Source organism: Sminthopsis crassicaudata, chromosome 5, assembly GCF_048593235.1.
Source record: "Sminthopsis crassicaudata isolate SCR6 chromosome 5, ASM4859323v1, whole genome shotgun sequence".
Taxonomy (NCBI): domain Eukaryota; kingdom Metazoa; phylum Chordata; class Mammalia; order Dasyuromorphia; family Dasyuridae; genus Sminthopsis; species Sminthopsis crassicaudata.
The window spans coordinates 243,782,746-243,810,131 of NC_133621.1; the positions used below are offsets into that span (position 1 = coordinate 243,782,746).

Sequence of the window (27,386 nt, forward strand, 5' to 3'; positions counted from 1 at the left end):
ATCTCAATGTAATCACAGAATTCTCTTCAGCTGTTGAAGAGGAAGCAAGATAAAAAAGCGAGACAAGGTCCACCAGAGAGCACTACTGACATTAAGCCCAGGAAGGATTTTGATCTGGGATTCTTAAATTACTAAGAAGTAAAGAGCTGTAAATATCATGGTTAAGATTACATATTACATAATTGCCAAAGAGGTGGGCATCAATGGTTCCCCTTTTTGGAGGACCACTAAGTTTATTATCCATTTAAAGACTACTACAATAAAATACCTTAAAAGTAAATGGCATCCAAGAAGTCAATAAATTATTCATACCCTCTGACCACTATATTACAAAGAAATTTTTAATATATGAAGAAATATAGCAACTCTTTTTTAGAACCAAAAAACTGGTAACAAAGGGGGAACTTTTCAAATAGAAGAATGACTGAACAAATTATGACATATTATTGCATCATCAAAAAAAGGGGATGGTTTTCAGAGTTACCAAATAAGGCTTATGTGAAGTGATATAAAGTGGTGAGCAGAACCAGGAAAACAATTTATACAAAATCTTTGGACACCTTAAGAATAATAAGGAAAAGAAAAGGTCATTTAAGTATTTTTGAAATGTACAGAAGGCAACAAAAGGAATTACAGAGAAGAAGGGCAGCAGTGAAAGATGCATGTCAAATTTATTACATACTTTAAAAAATTAAAACATAATACAGATATGGTTTCATGAAATCTTTTTTTTTCCTGTTTTACATATATGGAAATGTAATGACTGCATTAGTACCCTGGATACCTTAAAATCAGCCAGAGTCAGGATAAGCAAAAGTCTTTATTCTTGGTCTTTTGGGGTCAGGGGAAATAGATATAGGAAATCTCCAAACCTCCTTCCTCTCTTTCCACCATCAAAGAATGATCCTGGTTGTCCTACTCTATCCTCTGATCTCTCTCACACTTCTCTGTCTATACCCACAGATCGAGCCAGCACAGAATAGGTGGGCAGGGTCATTCTCGAAGCATATATTAATAGAGTATTGTCCAATTGGTAATTAGCTTTAAATGGTTGGTTATCTAAGTGCATCTGCTCAGTTACAGACCTTTACATGGAAATACTAATTTTATCTGTTAAGATCATAATTAAAAATGAAATGATGCTTGTAATTTTCCTATCATCAATAACATTGTTTTGTTTTATTCATCAACTCAAAAGTAGGTTTTAAAAAAACAATAGGAAAAGGATAGACCTGTGAATGCACTGGTACAGGGAACTCTTAAGTAAGATTGCTACTTCTACCAATGAAGATATCTGCATCTTCTTTTGCAACTTAAGGTCTGAAGAGACCAAGAGAACTGAGATTACCCAGGTACAGATAGCCAGTATGTGTCAAAGATAGAAATTGAATCTAGATTTTCCTGGCTCCAAGATCAATTCTCTATCCATTGTATCTTTTAGTTTCTCTTTTTAAAATATGGTTTCAAATTGATAGAGATGAGATTTTAAAAAATCTGATGCAAGAAGTCAAGCATAAAATCTATGACTTACTAAAAAATAATAATTATTTAGGGTTCCTAGTTTATGCAACTATATTTCTATTTCAGTTAGTCAATAACTTATTAAGCACCTACTACAGCCAGAGTGTACTAAGTGGAAAAGATACAAAGAAAAACAAAACACAAAAACAAATAAACAACCAGAAAAAAAAACTCAATGCCCAAGGACTTCACAGTCCAATGAGAGAGACAATGTATAAACAACTATGTACAAAGAAGATATGTGAAAGACAAATCAGAGATAATCAACAGAGCAAAAGTACTAGTATTAAGAAGGATTGGGGAAAGCTTTCTGTAGAAGGTGGGATTGTAACTGGGACTTAAAAGTCAGGGAAGCCAGAAGATGGAAGAGAAGCTAGAGATGAGAAGGGAGAGGCAGTGAAAATGCTCAGAATGAGGAGATGGAATACCTTTCATGAGGAAGAGTAGGAAAGAATCTTAGAATAAGAGAAGAAACAAACATTGGTATGTAGTCATGATGACAGGACAGGACAGGACAGATGTAGTGAGGACTTCCATTTGATCTAATCAATTGGCAAGATGCAATGCCAAAGTGATTAGAATAATGATTGTTTAAATGAATAGGTCCAAGAAAAGTTGCAAAAACAAACAAAAAACCTATCAAGATACACAATAATTTGGAAATGGGTATTCTGAAGGAGAAATTTCAGAATGAATTCATAATTTATGAACAAGGTAACACCCAAAAGCAAATGAGTAGGAGAAAGTTACAAGGAAATACAACTTGGATTCAAATGGAAACATTAATGTCCCAAATCCTTTACTGATGGGTAAGTCAGTGGGGCAGCGAAAATCAGAATTTCAGAGCTGGAAGAAACCGTAGAGATCATCTGGTTTAACCATTTCATTTTGTTTAAATTAACTAAAGTCCAAATAGATTATGTGATTTGCCCAAAGTCATATTTCAGATTAATGGCAGACTCAGAACTAGAAATCAAAAATTCCTAATTCCCAGTTCAATGCTCTCTCCTCTACACAGTCCAATTTAAAGGTCAATGACTCCATTTTGTCAATATACTTTTCAACATGTTTCATATATATACTTCTCTTCTATGGGAGTATCAGAGTTAGGAGGAAGGCAGAACATAAGCTGACAGGTCAGAAAATAGGGACAGCTCGGAAGAATGCAAGTACTTGACAACAATGGAATGTATAATGAACATATAGAAATAGCTATGACAGATGCTGGAAAGAATTTATGGGACACATATCAATGAACAAGTTTGAATCCAAATATAGTATCACTGTAAATGCATAATTATCCCCATTTTCTTGCAGTCCTCTTCAACTGGAGTTTTTAAGGAATTTTTTTGGAGATTCTCATGCAAAGTTAAAACTTTTTAAAACCCAAACATTATTCGGATTCTATCAAATGTTACTGCTTCTCTCCCCGGCCCCCTTACCCAATAATGTAATAGCAAAACAGGAGGATGTATTAGAAGAAAACTATTCAAACAGTTTGGTGGCACAGTAGATAAGAATACCAGGCCTGGAGTTAGGAAGACATGAGTCCAAATCTGGTAATCACGCTGGTTATACACAATTGTTAGCCGTGTAACTTTGAGCTGATTTGCTCAAAGTGCTTAACTGTGTTTGTCTTAGTTTCCTCATTTGTAAAACAAGCTTAAAAAGGAAATGGAAAACCACTTCACTATCTCTTCCAAGCAAATCCCAAATGGGGTCACCACTGAATGATAAAACATCTAAATAAAACTTAAATTTAGTTGTGATTAGAATCAAAAAACAGCAATCAAAAGAGCTTTAAAGAAATGCTTTAGGGAGAGAAATGACACATCATTCTTGCCAAGAGCTAAATAGTACCTACAAACACCCTACTAGAAAGAAATATGCACCATAGATATACACACACACACACACATATATATATATATATATATATATATATATATATATATATATATATATATATATATATATATATATATATATATACATACATATATACATACATACATATATATATATATATATATATATATATATATATATATATATATATATATATATATATATATAAAAGCATAATTTTTATGACTCAAAAAAATGCATCATACCTGAATAATAATTTGGGTTGTATACTGTACTTCTTGTGGAACAAGTAAAAGATGGATCCAAATTTTCAGGCCTAGAAGGCAAACCCCTAAACAAAATAATGTTTTAAAAATTTTCAGATTTCAAATCAAAAGATGTGAAGGAGAACATATATATTAAAAGAAATTTTATTCATTAAGTGAAACTATAACATATGTTGGAAAAACAAGAAAATTAACCAAAAATGTGAAAAGGAAAAAAAATGGCAGTTTGACAAAGTGATTAAGGACACAAAAATGAAAAAGAATGGAATATTTCAAAAGATTTTTTAAGATTTTATTTTAATTCAAAACATGTTCATTAACAGGGTATACATCTCCCAATATAAAATGCATCTACTTATCTGAATAAAGAATCTATTTTCTATCCTTTGTTGAGAAAGTTATAGCCTAAACACCAAAAGGAAAAATTTGGCTCACCAGTAAATATTATGAGCTTCCTAGAGGCCTTTGGGTACAGACTATTACCAACAGTTCAATTATAGGTTCTTAGAGCAGCTACAAGCAGGCACATTTCTTTTATCATTGCTCAGCAACTCTACTAATTACAGCATTTATGTTTATGCTATAAGGGTTCAGTAAGTATCCATTCAGAATATGGTATGTTGCCTCAATTTTTTTTGTTTCCTCAATGTTGTTGCCTCAAAAAGCTCATAAGTAATTTGACACATACTTCATCTGCAAAATATCAAACGCCAAAATTTGCTCATTAATGTTCTTTATCTGTAAAACTTCATAGAATGATCACTTGGACAGAGAAACATAATTATATTCAAGAAAAAATTTAAAGATAAAACATTTAAAATAAGTTATAGAATGATTTCAAACCTGGTGGTCAGAAAGTGAAAGCTGGTTCTCTTGAAAACCTATCTCTGGCAGGAGATGTGTTTTGAATATGGTGTTGTGGTTCACTAAAGTTATTTCTCTAGACTCCATCCTCATAGTTTCAGAAATCTCATCTGAAGGTAAAAAACAAAACAAAACAAAAAACACAAGTAAGTCCATTTTACAGTATGCTTCAAACTAAACTCTTTCCTACTGAATCAAACTTTTTATAATTTATTTTTAGTAATGCATTTTATGCCATAATCATAATCCAGGAACCCATACCCTTGTCCTCCAAAACAATCAAGTGATTAGTTTTTTTTTTTTAAAGATCTAATGAAAATAAGAACACAGCATAATTTGACTGATCTCCAAAGATGAGGTTATGAAACCATTCCACTATTAAGTAGAGTCCTTTCCTAGTTACTCTAACCATTAGCAATCTCAATTTGAACAAGAAAAAGCTTAAGTAAAGAAATTGGCCTACTTACATTAGGATATACTAAAGGCAAAGTAACAAACAGAATTCTAAGAAGAAAATGCTTTCTTCAAATCTTAAAAATCAAGCATTTTAATTAATTTTTTTTAAAAAAAAAGACTGCCCCCCAAAAATCTCCTACACTTTTGCACTTACACCAAAAAAATTTGCTTATTTTAAAACTCCGTGCACTTAAATTTTTTTGAAGGATGGGATGAATCTTTTTTTTATTGTTTTTTGCTTTTTAACTTGCATCTATTTTTCTGATCCTCTTTAAACCTTTCTTTACAATAAGTAAGGGTATAACAATCAAATATAAATATGAAATTAATATATAAATACATCATAATATAAAGTAAGGCCATTATTTCTGCTACAAAATGATAAATTCAGTCAGAATTTACATATAGAAAATAGAAGTAAGGATGGTAAATACAAAAGAGTAAAAATGGCATCAGGAATTTAAAACTAAGAGCTTAACAGTGAATACTAAAGACAATAAAAAAAAACAGCTTCTCATTTAGGACAAGAAGATGACCAGAGAAGGGACAAGATCACTGCTTGATGAGTATAGCATAATAAGGTATGACAAGAAAGTATGACAATCTTTATTTTGCCTTGGCCAAGGGGAAAAAAAATCTTTTGACTACAAAAGAATGAAAATGATTATCAGGAACGTGAAATGCACATAAGATTTACAATAGATGAAGTGATTACAAAGCACCTAGTTCTCCTCAAGTAGTTCAAGCTCTTAGAACCTGACATCCTAAAGTATTAAAAAAATGTATGCACATGTAACTGTAGAAGTACATGATCTGCGAAGGTCTGGTCTAGCTCCTCTTGTCAGGATAAGCAAAAGTCCTTGCCCCACGTGTGGACGCCAATTGTAGCGTGCTGTCGTCTCCAGAAGCTGCTGGATCTCTCTTTGGGAAGAGATCTGCTGTGTCTTCTACTCAAATCTCTCCGACAGATTCTTCTTCCTGTAACGAACCGTTGTCTCCAGGCAGTTGCTGTTAACTCTTGTCCAAAGAAGTGACTTCCCTTCCTGCAGAGAGCCCCGTCAGGCCTGATGCAATTCAGAGTCTTCTCCTCTTCCTGGATTGCTGTCCTCTTTATCCTCCCAGAGAATGGGCGTGGGATAATGCAAGGGCTTCTGGGAAGAACCACTTCAGCCAATGGGCTTGCTCCTTCTACCAAGTCAACCTGAGTTCTCACCTTGTAACTATCCAGACAACCTCAGTTCTCACTTAGTAATCCTAACATCTCCCCCTTTCTTTTGATTTAGAACATAGGACAGTCATGACCTTGAAACATAAATCCATCAATATGGGAAGTATTACAGATAATTACATAAATTACATAAGCACATAGTAACATAGTAACATAACACATGCTAGAAGTATATAACATAATCATAAATTGAAAATTTATAAATGTCCATAAGTCCATTGTCCATTAGTCTCATCTTGTGTGAGGAAGTCCAATGATTCCTGCTGGTTTTTAAAGTTCTTTAACAGTCTTCTTATTAGCCATGCTCTTTTGGTGTAAGATGTTTCTTAGATCTTCTCCTTTATTTTGAGGTCTTTCTCTTTTTCTGTCTCTCTCTGATGGACAAGGCGAATATGACTCGTTGGCACCCATCTGATTCCTTCTCCTGCTGAAGAAATACAAGCAAACCCTCTCTCCCAGGCAGTTAACCTATCTAATTTCCTTCTATTTACCACTTTCTAAATCTCTTCTCATCATCTGACAATTACATTGGAGTTGTTTGCACTGGGCACAGCCCTGTTGGTTTAAAAGGCCTGTATTCTCCCCAAGTGTAATCCATTTTTGCAATCTGATTGCCTTTTGACTGACTTATCAGGTAATCCCTTTCTGCCATGTGATTGCTTCTCTGCTGATTGATTAAATCAGAGTCCTGGCCTTCTAAAGGTTCTTTGGGTGTAACATCAGCTGCCATCATGCCCCAAGTCTTTTTTGCCTGGGGCCCTGGACTTGGGCCCCTCATCCTATTTCCCTGAATTATTCTACACTCTGATGCCCAATGGAGTCCTCTATTGCATTTTGGACATGGGGTTTTAGGTCTTCTTTCACCCTGTCTTCTCACTGTATCTCCATACCTACACTGAGCTCTTAGATGCCCAATTTTTCCACATTGAAAACATCGCCGAGTTTCTCTAGAAGGCCCTTGCCAGGAGGGACCCTGTCTTTCCATGTTCATCATCATCCGGGTGTAAAAAGCATTTGTTCCCACTGTAGCACAGTGTCTTATGATCTCCTCTAAAGGAGCATCTTTGTCTAATCCCCATATAATTCTTTTGCAAATCTCGTTGGCATTTTCCTTAGCCAGATGTCTGGTCATTATTTCTGTAGCTGAATTTTCTCCAATAGTTCTTTTGACAGCAGTTTGCAAACGTCCCACAAAATCTGCAAAAGGTTCATTGGGACCTTGCTGTATTTTAGTGAAAGCCTCTCCACGATCTTTCTGTCCAGGAAGGACACCCCAAGCTTTTATTGCAGCCTTAGCAATTTGTTCATATATTGTCATAGTATAATTAATCTGTTCTGAATTCTCTCCATACCGACCTTCACCAGCCAAGTGCTCAAAAGTGAATTGTGTGTTAACTCCTATTTCCAAATTGCATCTGACTTGAATTTTACATAATTCATGAAATTCCGCAAGCCATAATAAATTTTCTCCAGGTTCCAGACATGTCCTTGCTATGGATTTCCAATCATTCGGGGTTAGGACTTCATAAGACAAACCATCTAGTAACATTTTGACATAAGCTGATGTAGCCCCATAAAGGGTACAACCTTTTTTCAAATCCTTAATTGTATTCAAATCTAAAGGTGCATATCTTCTCCTTTTTTTACCTACAGAGTCAGTATTTTCAATCACAGGATATGCATGTATAAAATCACTTATATCCTGTCCTTCTCTCTTAGCTTTAACCAATGCTTTTTCTAATCTTGTCATAGGCTTAGGCTTCTTCACAGGCAATTCTGTTTGTGTTTCTGCCTCTTCCCCTCTTTCTTCCTCCATCTCTGAAGGTGGGGTTGATGTGGGCCTGTCAATAATCTGTTCTCTAGGCAGGGTTGAAGCTTCTTCAAGAGAATCATACCATAATTCCTCATTTAAATCCTCTTGCTCTAGGAAAAGATCTTGATCTTTCCTTTTTTCCTCACACTTCCTCCTCTGTTCATTTTTAGAACTTTTCCTTCTCCTACAACTTGCTTGATAGTTTAAGGCTAATTGAACTATGTTGTAGATATAAAATACTTCTGCAGAAATTGAACGAGGCCCATTTTTTGCTTGAAATTCTTTCATTTCATATCCCACTAGCTTCCATTTATCTACATCTATCTTTTCTTCCTCTAAGAACCAAGGGGATGTGCGTCTTAATGCAGCCAAGAGTTTAGCAATCTGTACCCAGGTTACAAGTAAACTCTGCTCCTCAATTATCTTGATTATACTCTCTATAGTACCACTCCTGAATGGAGCTGAGGTTGCGTCTGGGGCTGGGGTTGAGTCGGCTGAGGTCCAGGAATTGAATATAGCTAACATCTGCCCCATTTCAGCTATAAGAGATTCCTGGTTTAGCCCTTAACAAGTTAAGTTCCTTATTTATCTATTAGCACACTCACTTAATCTTTAACAAAGTTTCCTCTTTACTCACGGTTCTGGGTCAGAGAGACTGAGACCTGGATGGGAGGCTTTTCTACTGGAATCAGGACTGTGTCTGTCCCTGTTCGGGCGCCAAATTGCGAAGGTCTGGTCTAGCTCCTCTTGTCAGGATAAGCAAAAGTCCTTGCCCCACGTGTGGACGCCAATTGTAGCGTGCTGTCGTCTCCAGAAGCTGCTGGATCTCTCTTTGGGAAGAGATCTGCTGTGTCTTCTACTCAAATCTCTCCGACAGATTCTTCTTCCTGTAACGAACCGTTGTCTCCAGGCAGTTGCTGTTAACTCTTGTCCAAAGAAGTGACTTCCCTTCCTGCAGAGAGCCCCGTCAGGCCTGATGCAATTCAGAGTCTTCTCCTCTTCCTGGATTGCTGTCCTCTTTATCCTCCCAGAGAATGGGCGTGGGATAATGCAAGGGCTTCTGGGAAGAACCACTTCAGCCAATGGGCTTGCTCCTTCTACCAAGTCAACCTGAGTTCTCACCTTGTAACTATCCAGACAACCTCAGTTCTCACTTAGTAATCCTAACAATGATCCTTCAAAAATCATGGAAAAATTTAGAGGCAAGAAAATACAATACTCATTTTGAAAAAAATGAAAAAAATAGTAGTCTCCAAATATAAGCAGGTAAGCTTGACCAATTCCAGGCAAATTTCTAGAATGAATGATTCTAGGAAGAGAAGTAGTGCTTGGAAGATGAATTTCATTCCCTTTTTTGACAGAATTACAAGTTAGTCAAGGGATTAACATTGATAGTGAATTCTGGGATATTTGAAGTATCTTACTATATCTTACTGGATGAAATAAGAGAAATGTGACTTAAATGACTGTACAGTTAGGTAGGTTCTAAATTGGATCCAAAGAATAAGGAATAAAGGATCTACAGCACTTTGAAAAGAGATTTACAACAGAACATCCCAGGTACCTGTCCTGGGTCCTGTACGGTATTTTTAAAACACTCTCCTGCATGAAAGTACAAATAGTATACTTGTCTGACTGGTAGATGACAGAAAGCTGGAAAAGCCAACTAACATGTTAAGAAACAGATATGGATTCAGAAAGGATTTCAACAGAAAAGAATGAGGAGCTGAATCAAAGAAGAAAAAATTGATTAAGGCTAAATATCAAAGAGTCAACACCAAAGATTAATTTCAAGGGCCTCAATAAGAACTCACATTATAAAGAAATAAGAGGGTAGGAAATAGGATAAGGCATGGTATAGAAGAGTGGGTAGATTAATGGGAATGGGATAAATTCTATAGATTAAAGGGAAAAAATAAACAGAGAGGGAAAGGGTAGGGAGAAAGAATAAAGGAGAGATTCTTGGGGCAGGGTGAGGTTAAATAATATATCAGTGCAAGCTAGCGGATAGAAGTAAAATAGAAGAGTTAGCAAGGACAGGAAACAAGAGATATACACAAACACAATTACAAAAATTAGAAGTAGAATTTATTAGGAAAAAAAATAGGGTAGTAATCATTGATTTCAGTCAGGTAAAGATAAAAAAAGATTTGATCAAAAGAGAAATCTACATTAATACTGCTTCAGATGTATGTATATGCATATGTGTATGTGTATGTATACAGAAATATACCTGTGTTTAACTATAGCCTGCTTGAGGGAGATGAGGGGGAGGAAAGGGTGAAGAAAGAATAAAGTTAAAAGTTTACAGCAGGAGCAAAGGAAAGATAGATAGTTCTGAATTCCATGCCTTCTATTATTATATATGCTTTCTTGAAATGGAAACTTACCATTACATATTTTGAAACCTCTCATATTTTGCTATGCACAAGACAATTATTTTTCTTTTTCTATTTTGTAGTTGTTTTAAATAAACAAATACATAAGAAATAAAATCAACAAATAAATACATTTCTAGGTTTAACTCTAGGTGTGGGGCTTGTGGTAAAGGAAGAAACTTCATTATTTAAACATAATAATTCATATTATTGGCTTTCTCCTCTTACTAATCTATTCCTTTTCAACCAGTTTTGCTAAATTTTCATCCTTGATATAGCCTCTAACAATAGGTGCTCTCCCCCCCACAAAAAGGAAAAAAAAGAATATAAAATTTTGTCAGATTCAAAAGTAAAATGTACAAGGGCAGAACAAGGAAAGCATAATCAAAAAACATCTTGTATAAATGAGTTCTGGGAGTTTCAGTGAACTGCAAGCTCAATTAGTTAGCCTTGTGATATGTTGGCCAAAAAGCTAAATCTATCTTACACTGCATTAATAGGCATAGCATCCAAAGTAAGGGAGGTGATGGTCTTACTTGTACTCTGTCCTAGTTAGTATGTGTTTGGGGGCTTGTTCAGTTCTGGCCATATTTTTGGAAGAAAAATGGCAACCTGAATGCATAAATTACAGTCACCAGGACAGATAAGGAGACTAAAGAGAACACTGAATGGGCTCAACTGAAGGTACTTTGTAGTTTTGAGAAGGAAAGACATAGAAGGGAAACAGTATCTCAGGGATTTATATGGAAGAGGGTTTTTCTGCTGGGTCCTAGAGGAGGTATGCATATGAGGATATTATGGGAGAATTTCCTATGCAGAAAGTACTGTCCTAGATAACCTGTGAGACCCCTTCCAAGCTGAGATTAGTTTTATGATTCAGTGCTATTTGTTATTAACCAAATAAGATGGAGTCTAAATTGATAAGAACCATCAAAATTCAATGAGAATAACAACAAATAATATGGCTGAAGGAGAGGAAGGAAAATAGGAAGGAGAAAAGAAGAGGTAGAAGAGAAGACAATGGGAAAAAAATAAAGGAAATAGGGAAGGAAGCCACATAATATAAACATCACAGAGAATATAGTAAAACTGTAATCTTACAGTTTTTAATAGCCAATCTCAAGTTTCCTTCACACTGGCTACCAGTAGATTCTTATATTGATCCTTTCTACAGGAGGAAAAAAAAAAAGCAGAATGCTATGAATTAAATAGTGGGAAATGTTATTGCTACCAGTTCCCAATATCATTTAAACAGAATAAAAAATTCACATAAAACAAATAATTTACTCTATTCTGCTTTCTTCTGTAAGAGAAATAAGAAGGTGCTTTTTAAATGCTCTGGTTTAAAACTCCTTATCAAAATGAGATCTGCAATATAGTAAGTAATTAGAACTAGAAAAACTGAAGAAAAAAAAAATACCATCAAGTGCAAAGAAACATGAGAAAATAAGATCTGTCAAGACTTTTGTTTTCTTATCTCTAGTGCAGCTACATTGTCAAGGAGTCAACATTTCTACTTCATATGGTTGTCCTTACCCATGTCCAGCCTTCTCACATCACACAATTCAGAGAAGATACATGGTCCTAGAAAAGACAGTACATAAAGCAATATTACATGCTAATACATAAGATAAGTTATTTTTTGTGTTCTTTGTAAATAGTTAAAGGCAAAATAAATATAAACAAGAGGGAACTGGCCTCATTTCCCTCAAATGCAAAAGAAAAAGGTGGACTAGATCAGTTCTTGATATTTCTTTTGGTCATGAACTTTCTTGGGAATCTGATGAAGCTTATGGACCCCTTTTCAGAAAAATGTTTTTAAATCTATAAAATAAAATATATAGTACTACAAAAGAAACTAATTATATTGAAAGTTATAAAAAAAATTTTTAATGTCACAGAATAAGATGGTCTTTTCTGAAGTCCCCTCCAACTTTAGGTCTATGATCCTATGATTCTATGACAGGAAAATGAACAATTAGAAGATAATAAAACTTAGATGAAGTAAACTAAAAATGTCTCTTTAGACTATGCCACAAATGTGAAATCTATAAGGGACATCATTCACTAGTCCAACTTCATTTTACAAATGAACGAACAGAACCAGAGAATAAGTTAAATAATCTGTTTGCAGTCACACAACTTGCAGAAAACTAAAGTCAACATTGTAATTCAAGCTTTCTTACTTATCATGGTCTAGTGCTCTTTCCAATAAATCAGACTTAGCCTACCTTCTAATTCTCGCAGATTTATCTAAAATTAACCCCAAAGGACTTTCTTAATTCATTCACATATCTAATCATAAATGACATATAGACAGAATGAATGATAGCTAAAAGTCTGGCAGTATTTCAGGCAGTATATAATTCTCTGCCTTTGTCTGGTTAACATTATAGATAACCATTATTAACTTATTAACATTAGTTATAGTCCCCTTAGTATTAGTCCCTAAGGATGAAATAATATATAATACACAATAGAAAGATTACATGTTATACTGCATAACTTTTTCCTAGAACTAACTGCTAAAGATTGTCGGATCACTAAGATCCCTTAAGATTTCTCCAAGAACTAAGTTTCCAAATTGCTTGAGCCAAATTTCCCAACTCAAAAGACAAAAGCATATGACCACTGTTTCCCAACTCTGCTCCCACAGATTTTCTTTTAAAAATGCCTTTAGACTTTGAGTAAAAGTAGAAAATAAGATCTGTCATAGAATTAAAGTAGCCTTTTCATAGTCTATTCCATCAGGCAAGTCACTCAATAAGCAACTTCTGATTATTCACTACTCTTGTCATCTTAGAAACAACAGTTCTAAAAAAACAAACAAAAAACCCCACTTTTCTAGTAGCTTTCTACTTCTTCTCAGATTTGATTGGAAGATGTCTCTCCAGAACCAGTGCAGGAAAGCAATGATCTTTAACTTCACTATTTACTCCATTTTCCCACAGAGCTGGTACTAATTCCTTAAACCCACTTCCCTTTTTGGAATCACAACTAAGTCAATTATAGGATGTGTCAATTTGCTCCTCACTTACTACCATTTACCAGTTCTCTAACTTGATGGGAAAAGTGCCCCTTCCTAGATACCATATGCATATAATTCATTTGATTATACAGCCTCTCACTGTACAAAAAAAGAATGTTTTTTTTTAAGGACAGAAGAGTTCCACTTAACTCCCCATTTTATGGCTTATATTTTAGTGAGATGTAACATAAAAAGGAAAATAGTTTTGTCTTTGAAATTCTAGCACTCAGTGAGCACCCAGGCTCAACTCTTTCCCACAGCCAGAGCCATTAGACTGTAATGTGCAGGGGATTTTAGGGAAGGAAGGACTCTGGGACATGTTTTTTAAAAATAAATATGACCAGAGGATTCTGAGAGTATGGGGGAGTATGTTAGAAAATTTCAAGCTCTCCAGATTTCCTCCACAAACAGAGCAGATTTGTTCCTCAGGGCAAAAACAGACTAGTTTAAAAAAAAAAAAAAAAAAAAAAAAAAAAAAAGACGAGACAACAGGGCTCTCAGTATAACATAAGATCCAAAGTGAGACCCTAGGCCAAGGATTAACCTTTCTAAAGTGTAAACACTTCCAGGCTAGCTCCACAGTGGGGCTTGGGGCTAGTTGGTTTTGTCTAGAGCCTTAGAAGGAACTACAGAAACTTTCACCTCCAGATTGTGTTGGTAGTCTGGGGTCTCAGTCTGGATGACAGAAGGAACCACAGGCTGATTAGAATTGCCAGGCCCAGCTGTGCTGCAGAATAGTGGCCCTGGGTGAGGAGTCAACAATAGTGAGTGAGTGCAGGAGAAGGGAAGGGACTCTGCTGGCCGCAGGCACTTGTAGAAAGTGGTTATTCTTTTGTCCCAAAAATGCAGAGAGGAATATAGAGAAGAGAGTGATCAACAGTGTTAAAGGCTGCAGAGGTCAAGGAAAATGAGAATTGTGAAAAAGCTACGGCATATAACAACTAAGAAATCATTAGTAATCTTGGAGAAAGCAGTTTCTGTCAGAAGATGCATCTTAAGGAGTTAAGGAGAAAGTGAGAAGAAAGAAAATGCAAGAGCTATTATGTCTTCACAGGAAGTTTAGCCACAAAGGGCAGAAGAAATATATGATATTAGGGGGAGACATGGGCATGTTTGTATGAAATAGAAAAATGAGTCAATTGGCAGAAAATAATTACTTCAGAATAAAATAAACACAGTTTTCAAAGGAGAAAAAGTGGAACAAGAAAATTTCAAGGCTTATTTTGGCTTCACAAATACCTTGACAGCTATGATATGATAAAGACCTCTGATGCTGTTCTAACAAATAGTATGGAAGATATTCTGAATTTCCAACATATAATTATTTGATTCAAAAAGTATGTTAAAATCATTTCTTGAATGTCTGACTGTATCATTTTAATTAAGAGAAGGAAGGGGGAAATTGTGCCTAGAAAAAACTGTGAAATAACAACAACCCCAATTTTTCTTGCTGCCACTGAAATAATGAAATTAGGCTACAAGATAGGTGTTATCCAGGCCCCATGATTGTGTGCATTCAATTGACCAAGTCTGCCAAGTGAATTATTGCATTCTAAAACTGCTAACAATTCTATCATAATTTTACCTCACTTTATGAAAGTAGAAGTCCCGAAATATTAGAAACACCACCTTAGAAGTTCTGCTTACCTAACAGGAGACAAAAACCTTCCAGAACATTCTATAAAGCATAGTAACAGCAGCAGAGGTCATCATTATAGTTGAAGGGGAAAAGGCTTATCCAATGTCATATATGTATTAAGTGCTAAAAAGAGATGTAATAAGAGGATTGAGAAAAAAAAAACTATTAGTTTTGGCTGGAGGAAGTCATTCATTCTCTTTCAGCAGCTTTATTAAGGTGTGGAGAGTAGCACCAATTTGAAAGAAATTAAGGAAATGGCTTAGTACAAGGGTGAGTCAGAAAATCTGCTACTATCCTGAAACTCTCTCTGTGACCTTGGCTAAGTCCCTTTCTTTTTCTGGTCCAGAATTTCCTCATCTGCAAAATGAGGGAGATACACTCTAAGATCTTGGCTCTCTTGCTTACCTGACCCATCATTTATAAAGCTGCCAGATATCCTACCTGAAAGATATATGTTATTACCTTTGTTCAGAATCTTCACTGAGTGGCTCCTTGCTGCTTGTTCAAATAAATTTCAAACTCTTTTTTTCTAACATTTAAGGCCCTCCATAATTCGACACTGCTTTGTTCTGCAAGTTTTATCTCACACTACTACTTATCATGCCTTTAGACTTGTTCCTTAGACATATTCTTTAATCCTGGAATGCTGTTTGCCCTTTATTATCTAAGATATTCTATTCATTAGACAAAGTCCAGCTCAACTGTCATTTCCCCTACCAATTCCAATAATTGAAGAATAGTTGAGTAAGTTATGGAATATGGATATGATTTATCCCTATTGTGCTGTAAAAAATTAGGAAAAAGATGATTTCAAAAGGACATGGAAAGATTTCTATGAATTGATACAGGAGGTGAGTAAAACTGAACAATGTATATCAATATTCTAAAAATAACCAGTTTTGAGGTATTTTACAAACTGATAAACAAAACCAGAACAATTTATGCAAGGACAATGATACTATAAAAACAAACAACTTTGAAAGCTTATAACATTGACCATTCATGATTCCAGAGGACTTTTGAAATATGCAATACATGACAGAGAAGTGATTCACAGTACAGAATAAATGTACGACCGTATTTATTAAAAGAAATCTGTTTTTTTTTTCCTAATTTGATAAAGATAAAAAAATAGATTGCTGCTATTTTTTTTAAAAACAGAGATGGGGGGGCAATCACAGATGTGAATGTTACATACACTTTCAGATGAAGCCTTTGTATTATTAATCTTGTTTAACCTCTACTTTGTTACAAGAAACTTCTCATAACATTATATAATCCTATATAGGATCAAACTATAATTACACATAATGTAAAAATAAAACATATTAATAAAATGAAAAATTGCAAAAGAACAAAAATAGCACATAGCTTTAAGACTTTGCATTGTACTTTGGGGCTTCTTTATATTCTTCGGGCTTTCAAGCATCACATTTTTTATTATTGTTTGGTATTTTGCTAATTGTTGCTTACTAGGTCATCTCACTAAATGTGGCAGTCAAGACTCAAGACTAGATCTTCTCTAAATTTTGTATTCCCCCCCAGAGGGTCTCCATCTTAAAGAGTGCCATACTTTACTATCCAGATTATTCAGATAGGAAGTAGGACCAAAAGGTGTTGTCAAGTTAAATAGGCTATGATTCTGAAGATATGGTGGGAGACTAGAGGTTGGGAGATGATGGAGGAGTTTATGGCAGAAGTCCAGGCTAGTAGTAATGAGGTCATGGAATAGGGATGGAAACAGAAGGGAATAGCTTTAAGAGTAAAAGTCAGCATTTATACTGGTTTTAAGGTTTGCAAAGAACTTTAGTGTTTTTTAATTAGAACTTTGCAACAACCTGTCAAGTTAGGCATTATTATTATCCTCCATTTTACAGTGGAGAAGCAAATGAAGGTCAAATGCCACATAGCTTATCTGTATATGAGGCAGAGTCAAATTCAAATCTTCCAGACTCCAGGTTCACTCTATCCACTGCACCATGTAACTCAGACTGACATCCCTGAGCAACTAAGCGAATATGGAAGGTAAGGGAAATAGAAGAGACAAAGAAAACAATAAGGTTGGTTTCAACCACAGATGATAGATTAATAATACAATCAACAGAAAAGTATAATGGGAAATCATTTTGTTGTTGTTCTTTATGATCCCTTCTGTGATTTTTTTGACAAGAGATACTGGAGTGATTTGCCATGTCTTTCTTCAATTCATTTACAGATGAGGAAATTGAGGCAAACAGTGAAATGACTTGCCCAAAGTCACAAAAGTGGCAAGTGTTTGAGGCCTAATTTGAATTTAAGTCTTCCTGATTCTAAGCCTGGTGCTCTATTAACTGGCCCAACTAGCTTCCCTAATGGTTTTGTAGGGTAATATAATCTTTTCTGTATCTGCTGAATGTAAGTACCTCAAAAACATTTCGGAAGAAATGCTCCTGGAGAGGAGTTGTAGCTAAACAGATAGATAGATAGACAGACAGATAGATAAGATATAGGAGACATCTGCACAGAAGAGGTATGGGACTAAATAAAAAATATCAGTAAAGGAGAAAGACAAGGAAAAGCCAAAGAATCTTAGAAAATATCCAACTTTAACAGGAGAAATCAATGAGAAAAGAATAGTTTAGCGAAAGAAAACTGGACTTTCAAAGATGCCAAAAGCAGATGAAGTAATCAACAAGAATCAAATGCTGTAAAAGAAGTGAGAGGATGAAAAATGAGGGAGATGCAGTGGACCTTTAAAAAAATGAGAATGATTTCCATGGAGCACTGAAAAAGGAAGATAGGCTTAGATGTGGTCAGATTTATTCAGAAGCATCTAGTTTAGAGTACTTTTTAAGAGTCAAGGCAGTGAAAAAAAGGTTAACGTACAAAACAAAAAATTTAATGAGATAGAAGGGCTAGCAGACGGGGGAGAGCAAATATAGTAATTTAGGCTTGGGTCTTCACCACCCATGGTCACAAAACTATTAAATGTCAGAAACAGGATTTGAAGTCTCTCCTGATTCCAGTCTTGAACTCTTTCTATTATACCATGATGCCTCTAAAGAATAAATCATTTTTTTTTTTAAAAAGAATAAATCATTTTTACTTGGAGGAGAAAAGGGAGGAGGATTAGTTGTAAAGATAGGTAGTGAGGAAGGTTTCATAGAAGATAGGGCTTTGAAGTTAGGGTTCCAGTAAAAGAAAAAAGATGGATCAGAGATAGTGGAGGAGGGGAAAGAATTAATTCAAAGAGGCTAAAAAGAAAAATAAGAGAAGCAAAAATCTGTAGGCAAGATGAAAACAGATGGTAAATTGGGGGATTTTAGTTTGACTAGAAAAAGCAATAAAGAGAAGGCTGGAAAAATTAGGTTTGGATCTCACAGTAGAGAATCTTAAATTCTAGAAAACAGCAATTTATAGGTTACTAGGTAGGCATGGAAAGTCAAAGGAGAGATTAGGGTGATGATATGATCATTAAAACTCACTAAATTACTTGGACAGTAGATGATGCACTGGAAAAGGAATAGACTGAAGACAGAAGAAAACAGCCAGAAGGCTATTACAATCTAAATGAGAAGAGATGAGGATCTGGAACTAAGACAGTTACAATAGGAATGGAGAGGAGGAAGTGAATGCAAAACATGTTCCTAAGTAATCAACAGGATTTGGCAACTGACTTTATATAGGTGAGGAAAAGAGAAATGTACATGTTAAAAAAAAAAAAAAAAAAGGACAGGTTTATGGAACATGATTATTACTTCAGTCTCAAACATAGGTGAATTTAATTCAGTAAGGATTGATTACAACTTTCCATGTGTTAAGAATAAGTTTCTAACATAATCTCCAGCCTCAAGGAGCTTAAAATCAAATGCTACAAGGAAGAACATGAACATTGCAAAGAAAACATATAGGCAAAACTGCACAACATTTTGAAGGGGAAGAGTTTACTTTTAACTGGAGAATAGGAGAGAGCAGAAAAAACTTCCAGGGATTGATGGCACCTCAACTGGATTTAGAAGAGAAAGTTGACAAAATGAGTGAAGGAAGTTTCAGACATGGAATATGATGACCTACACAACTGCAGAAACAAGAGAGGACATGGTAACACCAAGAAAATAATCCTAGGCACGCTGAAACACACAAGGCATTCCCATAAAAACTATTAATAAGAAATCAAAGCTATCTACAATCAAATGAAATAATGCTCTAAATCACTGCTGATAAGAGAAATGTAAATCAAACCAACTCAGATATTACCTCATACTCAAATAGGCTTAATAAGGCAGAAAAAGGGAAAAAGACCCATGTGTGCAAAAAATGATAACAGCCCTTTTTGTAATGGCAAGGAATTGGAAACTGAGTGGATGCTCATCAGCTGACGAATGACTGAATAAGTTATGGTATATGAATGTTATAGAATATTATTGTTCTATAAGAAATGATTTCAGACATGCCTAGAAAGACTTACATGAACTGATGCTGAGTGAGGTGGGCAGAATCAAGAGAACACTATATACAGTAATCACAAGATTATGTTATGATCAACTGTGATGGATTTGGCTCTTCAGCAATGTGGTGATTCAAGACAATTCTAAATGTTTAATAGACTTTGGATGGAAAATGCCATCCTCATCCAGAGAGATGAATTGAATGGATTGAAGCTTATTATTCTCACCTTTTTTTGTTGGTTTGCTTTCTCTTTCCCTTGGGTTTTTCTCCCTTTTGGTTTTATTTTTCTTGCACAACATGACAAATATAAATATGTTTAAAAAGATTACACATGTTTAACCTATCACAAAGCATGCTGTCTTGGGAAGGGGAAAGGTAAGGAGAAAAAATTGGAATACAGAGTCTTACAAAAATGAATGTTGAAAACTATCTTTACATGTATTTGGAAAAATAAAAGTACTATTGAGGACAAAAAAAAAAACAAATAGAAAAATGACAAATGCTGGAGGTAGTGTGGAAAAATTGGGATACTAATGTGTTAGGATTACTAGGTGAGAACTCAGGTTGTCTGGACAGTGACAAGGTGAGAATTCAGGTTGTCTGGACAATTACAAGGTGAGAACTCAGGTTGACTTGATAGAAGGAGCAAGCTCATTGGCTGAAGTGGTTCTTCCCAGAAGCCCTTGCATTATCCCACACCCATTCTCTGGGAGGATAAAAGAGGCAACAGTGGGCCTGGAAAGTCAGTCTGCCTGGAGAAGGATAAGAGCTGGAGGAGATTCAGAGCCAGGATTCAAGGAGAAGACTCTGCACTACATCTGGCTTGACGCAGCTCTCTGCAGGAAGAGAAGTTGGCTCTCTGCAGGAAGGGAAGTCACTTCTAAGGACAAGAGTTAACAGCAACTGCCTGGAGACAACGATTCACTACAGGAAGAAGAATCTGTCTGAGAGATTTGAGTAGACACAGCAGATCTCTTCCCAGAGAGCGATCCGGCAGCTTCTGGAGACGACAGCTCGCTACAATTGGCGCCCAACGTGGGGCAAGGACTTTTGCTTATCCTGACAAGAGGAGCTAGACCAGACCTTCGCAATTTGGTGCCCAGACACGGTCCTGATTCCAGTGGAAAAGCCTCCCATCCAGATCTCAGTCTCTCTGACCCAGAACTGTGAGTAACGAGGAAACTTTGTTAAAGATTAAGTGAGCGTGCTAATACTAAGGAACTTAACTTGTTAAGGGCTAAACCAGGAATCTCTTATAGCTGAAATGGGGCAGATGTTAGCTAAATTCAATCCCTGGACCTCAGCCGACTCAACCCCAGCCCCAGAAGCAACCTCAGCTCCACCCCCATTCAGGAGTGGTACTATAGAGAGTATAATTAAGATAATTGAGGAGCAGAGTTTACTTGTAACCTGGGTACAGATTGCTAAACTCTTGGCTGCATTAAGACGCACATCCCCTTGGTTCTTAGAGGAAGAAAAGATAGATGTAGATAAATGGAAGCTAGTGGGATTTGAAATGAAAGAATTTCATGCAAAAAATGGGCCTCGTTCAATTTCTGCAGAGGTATTTTATATCTACAACATAGTTCAATTAGCCTTAAACTATCAAGCAAGTTGTAGAAGGAAAAGTTTTAAAAATGAACAGAGGAGGAAGTGTGAGGAAAAAAGGAAAGATCAAGATCTTGCCCTAGAGCAAGAGGATTTAAATGAGGAATTAGGGTATGATTCTCTTGAAGAAGCTTCAACCCTGCCTAGAGAACAGATTATTGACAGGCCCACATCAACACCACCTTCAGAGATGGAGGAAGAAAGAGGGGAAGAGGCAGAAACACAAACAGAATTGCCTGTGAAGAAGCCTAAGCCTATGACAAGATTAGAAAAAGCATTGGTTAAAGCTAAGAGAGAGAAGGACAGGATATAAGTGATTTTATACATGCATATCCTGTGATTGAAAATATTGACTCTGTAGGTCAAAAAAGGAGAAGATATGCACCTTTAGATTTGAATAAAATTAAAGATTTGAAAAAAGGTTGTACCCTTCATGGGGCTACATCAGCTTATGTCAAAATGTTACTAGATGGTTTGTCTTATGAAGTCCTAACCCCAAATGATTGGAAATCCATAGCAAGGATATGCCTGGAACCTGGAGAAAATTTATTATGGCTTGCGGAATTTCATGAATTATGTAAAATTCAAGTCAGATGCAATTTGGAAATAGGAGTTAACACACAATTCACTTTTGAGCACTTGGCTGGTGAAGGTCGGTATGGAGAGAATTCAGAACAGACTAATTATACCATGACAATATATGAACAAATTGTTAAGGCTGCAATAAAAGCTTGGGGTGTCCTCCCTGGACAGAAAGATCGTGGAGAGGCTTTCACTAAAATACAGCAAGGTCCCAATGAACCTTTTGCAGATTTTGTGGGACGTTTGCAAACTGCTGTCAAAAGAACTATTGGAGAAAATTCAGCTACAGAAATAATGACCAGACATCTGGCTAAGGAAAATGCCAATGAGATTTGCAAAAGAATTATATGGGGATTAGACAAAGATGCTCCTTTAGAGGAGATCATAAGACGCTGTGCTACAGTGGGAACAAATGCTTTTTACACCCGGACAATGATGAATGTGGAAAGGCAGGGTCCCTTCTGGCAAGGGACTTCTAGAGAAACTCGGCGATGTTTTCAATGTGGAAAAATTGGACATCTAAGAGCTCAGTGTAGGTATGGAGATATAGTGAGAAGACAGGGTGAAAGAAGACCTAAAACCCCATGTCCAAAATGCAATAGAGGACTCCATTGGGCATCAGAGTGTAGAATAATTCAGGGAAATGGGATGAGGGGCCCAGGTCCAGGGCCCCAGGCAAAAAAGACTTGGGGCATGATGGCAGCTGATGTTACACCCAAAGAGCCTTTAGAAGGTCAGGACTCTGATTTGATCAACCAGCAGAAATACAATCACATGGCAGAAAGGGATTATCTGATAAGGCAATCAGATTGCAAAAATGGATTACACTTGGGGGAGAATACAGGACTTTTAAACCAACAGGGCTGTGTCCAGTGCAAACAACTCCAATGTAATTGCCAGATGATGAGAAGAGATTTTAAAAGTGGTAAATAGAAGGTAATTAGATAGGTTAACTGCCTGGGGGAGAGGGTTTGCTTGTATTTCTTCAGCAGGAGAAGGAATCAGATGGGTGCCGAGTCATATTCGCCTTGTCCATCAGAGAGAGACAGAAAAAGAGAAAGACCTCAAAATAAAGGAGAAGATCTAAGAAACATCTTACACCGAAAGAGCATGGCTAATAAAAAGACTGTTAAAGAACTTTAAAACCAGCAGGAATCATTGGACTTCCTAACACAAGATGAGACTAATGGATAATGGACTTATGGACATTTATAAATTCTCAATTTATGATTATTTGATCATGTTATTTGTTATATACTTCTAGCATGTATTATGTTACTATGTTACTATGTGCTTATGTAATTTATGTAATTATGTGTAATACCTCCCATATTGATGGATTTATGTTTCAAGGTCATGACTATCCTATGTTCTAAATCAAAAGAAAGGGGGAGATGTTAGGATTACAAGGTGAGAACTCAGGTTGACTTGATAGAAGGAGCAAGCTCATTGGCTGAAGTGGTTCTTCCCAGAAGCCCTTGCATTATCCCACGCCCATTCTCTGGGAGGATAAAAGAGGCAACAGTGGGCCTGGAAAAGAGTCTGCCTGGAGAAGGATAAGAGCTGGAGGAGATTCAGAGCCAGGATTCAAGGAGAGGTCTCTGCATTACATCAGGCCTGACGGGGCTCTCTGCAGGAAGGGAAGTCACTTCTCTGGACAAGAGTTAACAGCAACTGCCTGGAGACAACGGTTCACTATAGGAAGAAGAATCTGTCTGAGAGATTTGAGTAGACACAGCAGATCTCTTCCCAGAGAGCGATCCGGCAGCTTCTGGAGAAAACAGCTCACTACACTAATGGAGTTGTAAACTAGTCCAACCACTTTGGAGAGGAACAATCTGGCACTAACTAAAAGATTATAAAACTGTGCATATCCTATGACCCACCAATAGACAATTATTAGGTCTATATCTCAGGGAGATCAAAGAAAAGGGATAAGAACATGTTTGTACAAAAATATTTATGGGGGCTCTATGGTGTCAAAAAATTGGAAATTTGAGAGGATGCATATATCAATTAAGAAATGGCCAAACAAATTGTGGTATGTGATCGTGATGCAGAATGCTTTTCAGAAAAACCTAGGAAGACTTACATGAACTCATGCAAAGTGAAACGAGTAAAACCAGAACACTATATCTAGTAACAGCAATATTATAAAGATGACAAACTGAAAAATTTCACAAGAAATCAAGACAATGATTCAAGACAACGCCAAAGACCTATAACAAAAAATGCTATCTCCAGGGAGAAAACTGATGAACTCTGAATGCAGACTGAAACATATTTAAATTTTAAAAATAGTTTTATTTTATTTATGCTTTTCTTTGTGACACCGTTAATATGAAAATAAACTTTTTTCATGGATTCACATGTATAATCAATTTTAAATTGCTTATCTTCTCTCAATGAGTGAGGAGGGAGAGAGAGAATTTGGAGCTCAAAAATGTTTAAATGACTGTTAAATTTTTTTTTATATGGTTTGGGAAATATTTAACGAAATAAAAACGTTCTTTAAAAAAAAAAAGAAAGCAGATTTATTAAGTGCCTACTACAAACAAAGTTCTGTTCTGAAAAAACAAAATAAAACAAAAACTTATCCTCAAGGAGATTACATTCTACTGGAAGGCATAAACAGATTAAGCAGGATCAGAAGAGGCTTCATATAAGAAGCAGTACTCAGTTAAATCTTTAAAAAAGCTAAAGATTCTAAAATGAAAAAAAGAGCACATGAAAGAGATCTGTACAAAGGCTTAGGGAAGCAGGAGATGGAAGATCAAATTTAGGAAATAGCAAATAGGTATTTTGGTTGAAACATTAAGTGCAAAAAAGAAAATAATTTGGAATTGCTTTAAATACCAAACCTATTTTAACCTTCATTCTGTTATGTCATGTAAAGCACAGAGAGGAGAGGGATTGGAGACTATGGAACATTTAAAAGGCAATTATGATAATCTATGCAAGAAGTGACAAAAATCTGATAGGGTGATAACAACATGGAGAGTACATAATCCAGCAAATTCTGGTAAGTGATTGGTTATGTGAAAATGACAACAAGAATCAAAGATAAGAGATTTGGCTTGATTTTGGAAAATAGGAGATTGTGGAGTTATAGCTTTAACTGATATAAAGAATTCCTGTCATCAAAACTGCCTTCATTGAAGCAGATGGGAAACATCTGTAACAAAAAGTCAGTTAGATGAGACAGTAAAAGGTTAACTGTCTCACAGTCAGCAGGACATGAACTCAGATTTTTCTGAAAGGCTAGCCCCAATTTATTACTCACAATTCACTCTCCTCAAATTCAAATGCCCCATCAACAACATACTACTATGGAACTTTGAGAAAGCCATTTAGCCTCAGCAAAATCCAATTTTCTTATCTATATAATGCAAAAGTTAAAAAAAAAAAAATACCATCTGAAGTCCTTTCTAATTCAGACATTCTAAGTCTGGGATTTTTTCCCTTTACTTAAAAGTGAGATAGTTTCCTTTTAAAAGAATGACTGGTAACTCACTCATACAAAAGAACCTTTTAACTTTCTTCTCGAATATGCATGACAAGTATTCTGTTATGAAAAGGGGGGGGGAAGCAGTAAGCATACACACATACATATAAAGAATGTGGTGAGAGGGAGCACTGCACAACACAAACACAGAAGGGTAGTTTCTGAGAATGCTATTTAGTAGTTATCAAAAGGGAGACACTGGAAAGTTATGAGGAAATATATAAATAAAAAGACAGCTATTCCCATTCTTTCCTTTCCCCCAGTATCTGACATTAAGGTAGTACTTCTCTTTAGTGAAGCCCAAGTTTCTTCATGAACTCTTGATCCTATCCCTTATCTTTCCAGCAGGTTTTAACTTCTCTTCATTCTTATCTTTGACCTAATTGCTAGTTCCTTCCCCACTGCCTTCAAAAGTATCCAACTGTCCCTAATCTTTCAAAATCTTTTCATTGTATTTTACAATTCTTTTACAAGTTCTTAATTACATCCCTCTTTCTTTCTCAGCCATATTTCCAGAAAAAGCTATCTACACTTGCTGTCTTTATCCCTTCACTTCTCAATCAAGTATAATCTGGTTCTCAACTGAAACTACTTTTCAAAGGTACCAATGGTCTTTTAATTACTAAATTATAAGTCCTTGTTTCAATCCTCATGTTTGCTGACTGTTGACCACTCTCTAGACACTCATTCAAAAGCACAGTGAAGGACTTTTATGACATTGTTCTCTCCTAGTTCTTTTCCTACTTAACATCTCTTAGCAGCCTCCTTGTGGATTTAACATCAATATCATGCACCTTAGCTGCATGGCTGACAGTACCTATTCAATACTTTCTCTTCGTAACCTCATCGCTACCATGGGTTTAATTATCTTTAAACTTATAAGTCATGGGCCCCTGGCTCTCCCCTGAACTTCAAACCAAATTACCAACTGCCTATTGGACATTTCAAACTGGATATCCTGGAATGGTTGGTTGTGGTTGCAGCAGGATCAGGCTGGTATCAGGGGAGGAGTCCTTAATAATTACTCAAAAGCTCTTAGAGAGAACCACCACCATCACCATTAGAAGTAGGGCAGAGCCTGACCTGTTTTACCAGTAAAATTGACTGGATTCAGCCAAGGCAAAATGCAAAACAGCTAATTAACAGCATTTCAAACTTCTTTGTTTTAATAAGGATTACTTATCAGCATCCCAACATATTGTAACCCATAGTAATGTGACTAAATTCTGTTTAAATTATTTTACAGTACTTTCTGTGGTTCTAGGTTTAGCCTTTCTCTATGTATAGGAATTAGATTCATATTGTATTATTGAACATCTCTTTACTCTTCAACTTAGAACTTGGACATTAGCTATAAATTAAACCAGAAATAGAACTATTTCTGGGAGTTTGTTAAATTGCCAAAAATTGTGAGAACAAGGAACCTAATCCTCCTACTTAAAGGACAGGGTTCCCCAGAACTGAACTAGATACAAACTGAAATAGTTGGGTAATAATAAGGTAAATGTTCCCATCCTTTAGGGTCCAGCAATAGTTACTTTAAGTTAGAAAAATCATAAACAAAAAATAGCACTCAAAGAGCTCATAAGCTACTAGGAGATATTACAATGTGAAAGGTGAGAGTTCTAAATAAATGTCAAAATTCACAAAGGCTTTGCATAAAAATGGACTTAAGTGCAACTCTGAAACAGGGCACACCAAAGCAAGACAAAGTCAAAACAGAAGAGTAGGGGTTGGAATGCCAACTTCAGGGAATAAATATGGCAGGGTAAGTGAATCAGAGATAATGTGAAATAAGTTTGGAAAAATCGGCAGAAACAAGATTGTGAAGGGCTTTAAATGCCAAGTTAAAATATTTTTATATTATTACAAAAGCAATGAAAGCTCTTTGAAGCTTCTTGCACAGGGGAATGACACAGTCACATCTACACTTTAGGAAGAACCTTTTAGCAGCCATATAGAATGGCTTCAAATGGAGAAATCTAGAAACAAGGAAACTAATTAGGAGGGGCTACTTAATATTCCAGAAGAAACATACTTAAGGCCCTAAAATGGAGGGCAGCTGGATGGCTCCCTGGCTAAAGTACTAGCCCTGGAGTTAGGTAGACCTGAATTCAAATTTAACCTCAGACCTTACTAGCTATGTAACCCTGGACAAATCACCTTAACCTCTGACTGCCTAGGAAGAAACCAAATGGCTC

The 27,386-nt window shown here is 35.9% G+C and overlaps 1 protein-coding gene across 4 annotated transcripts in view; it reads right to left on the reverse strand.

Annotated features, from left to right (window-relative positions):
- Window positions 1–27,386, reverse strand: part of SENP1 (SUMO specific peptidase 1) — a 92,064-nt gene that overhangs the window by 62,177 nt on the left and 2,501 nt on the right. For all 4 annotated transcript variants that reach the window (XR_012482611.1, XM_074270716.1, XM_074270715.1 and 1 more), the window contains exons 2-4: window positions 11,932–11,979; window positions 4,499–4,630; window positions 3,636–3,719 (exon numbers count right to left, since the gene is read on the reverse strand). Coding sequence is in view for 3 of the 4 variants with exons in the window: in XM_074270716.1 (XP_074126817.1) it covers window positions 3,636–3,719; window positions 4,499–4,630; window positions 11,932–11,935 (220 nt within the window). In the remaining variant the exon portion in view is untranslated. The remainder of the gene's footprint in view (window positions 1–3,635; window positions 3,720–4,498; window positions 4,631–11,931; window positions 11,980–27,386) is intronic.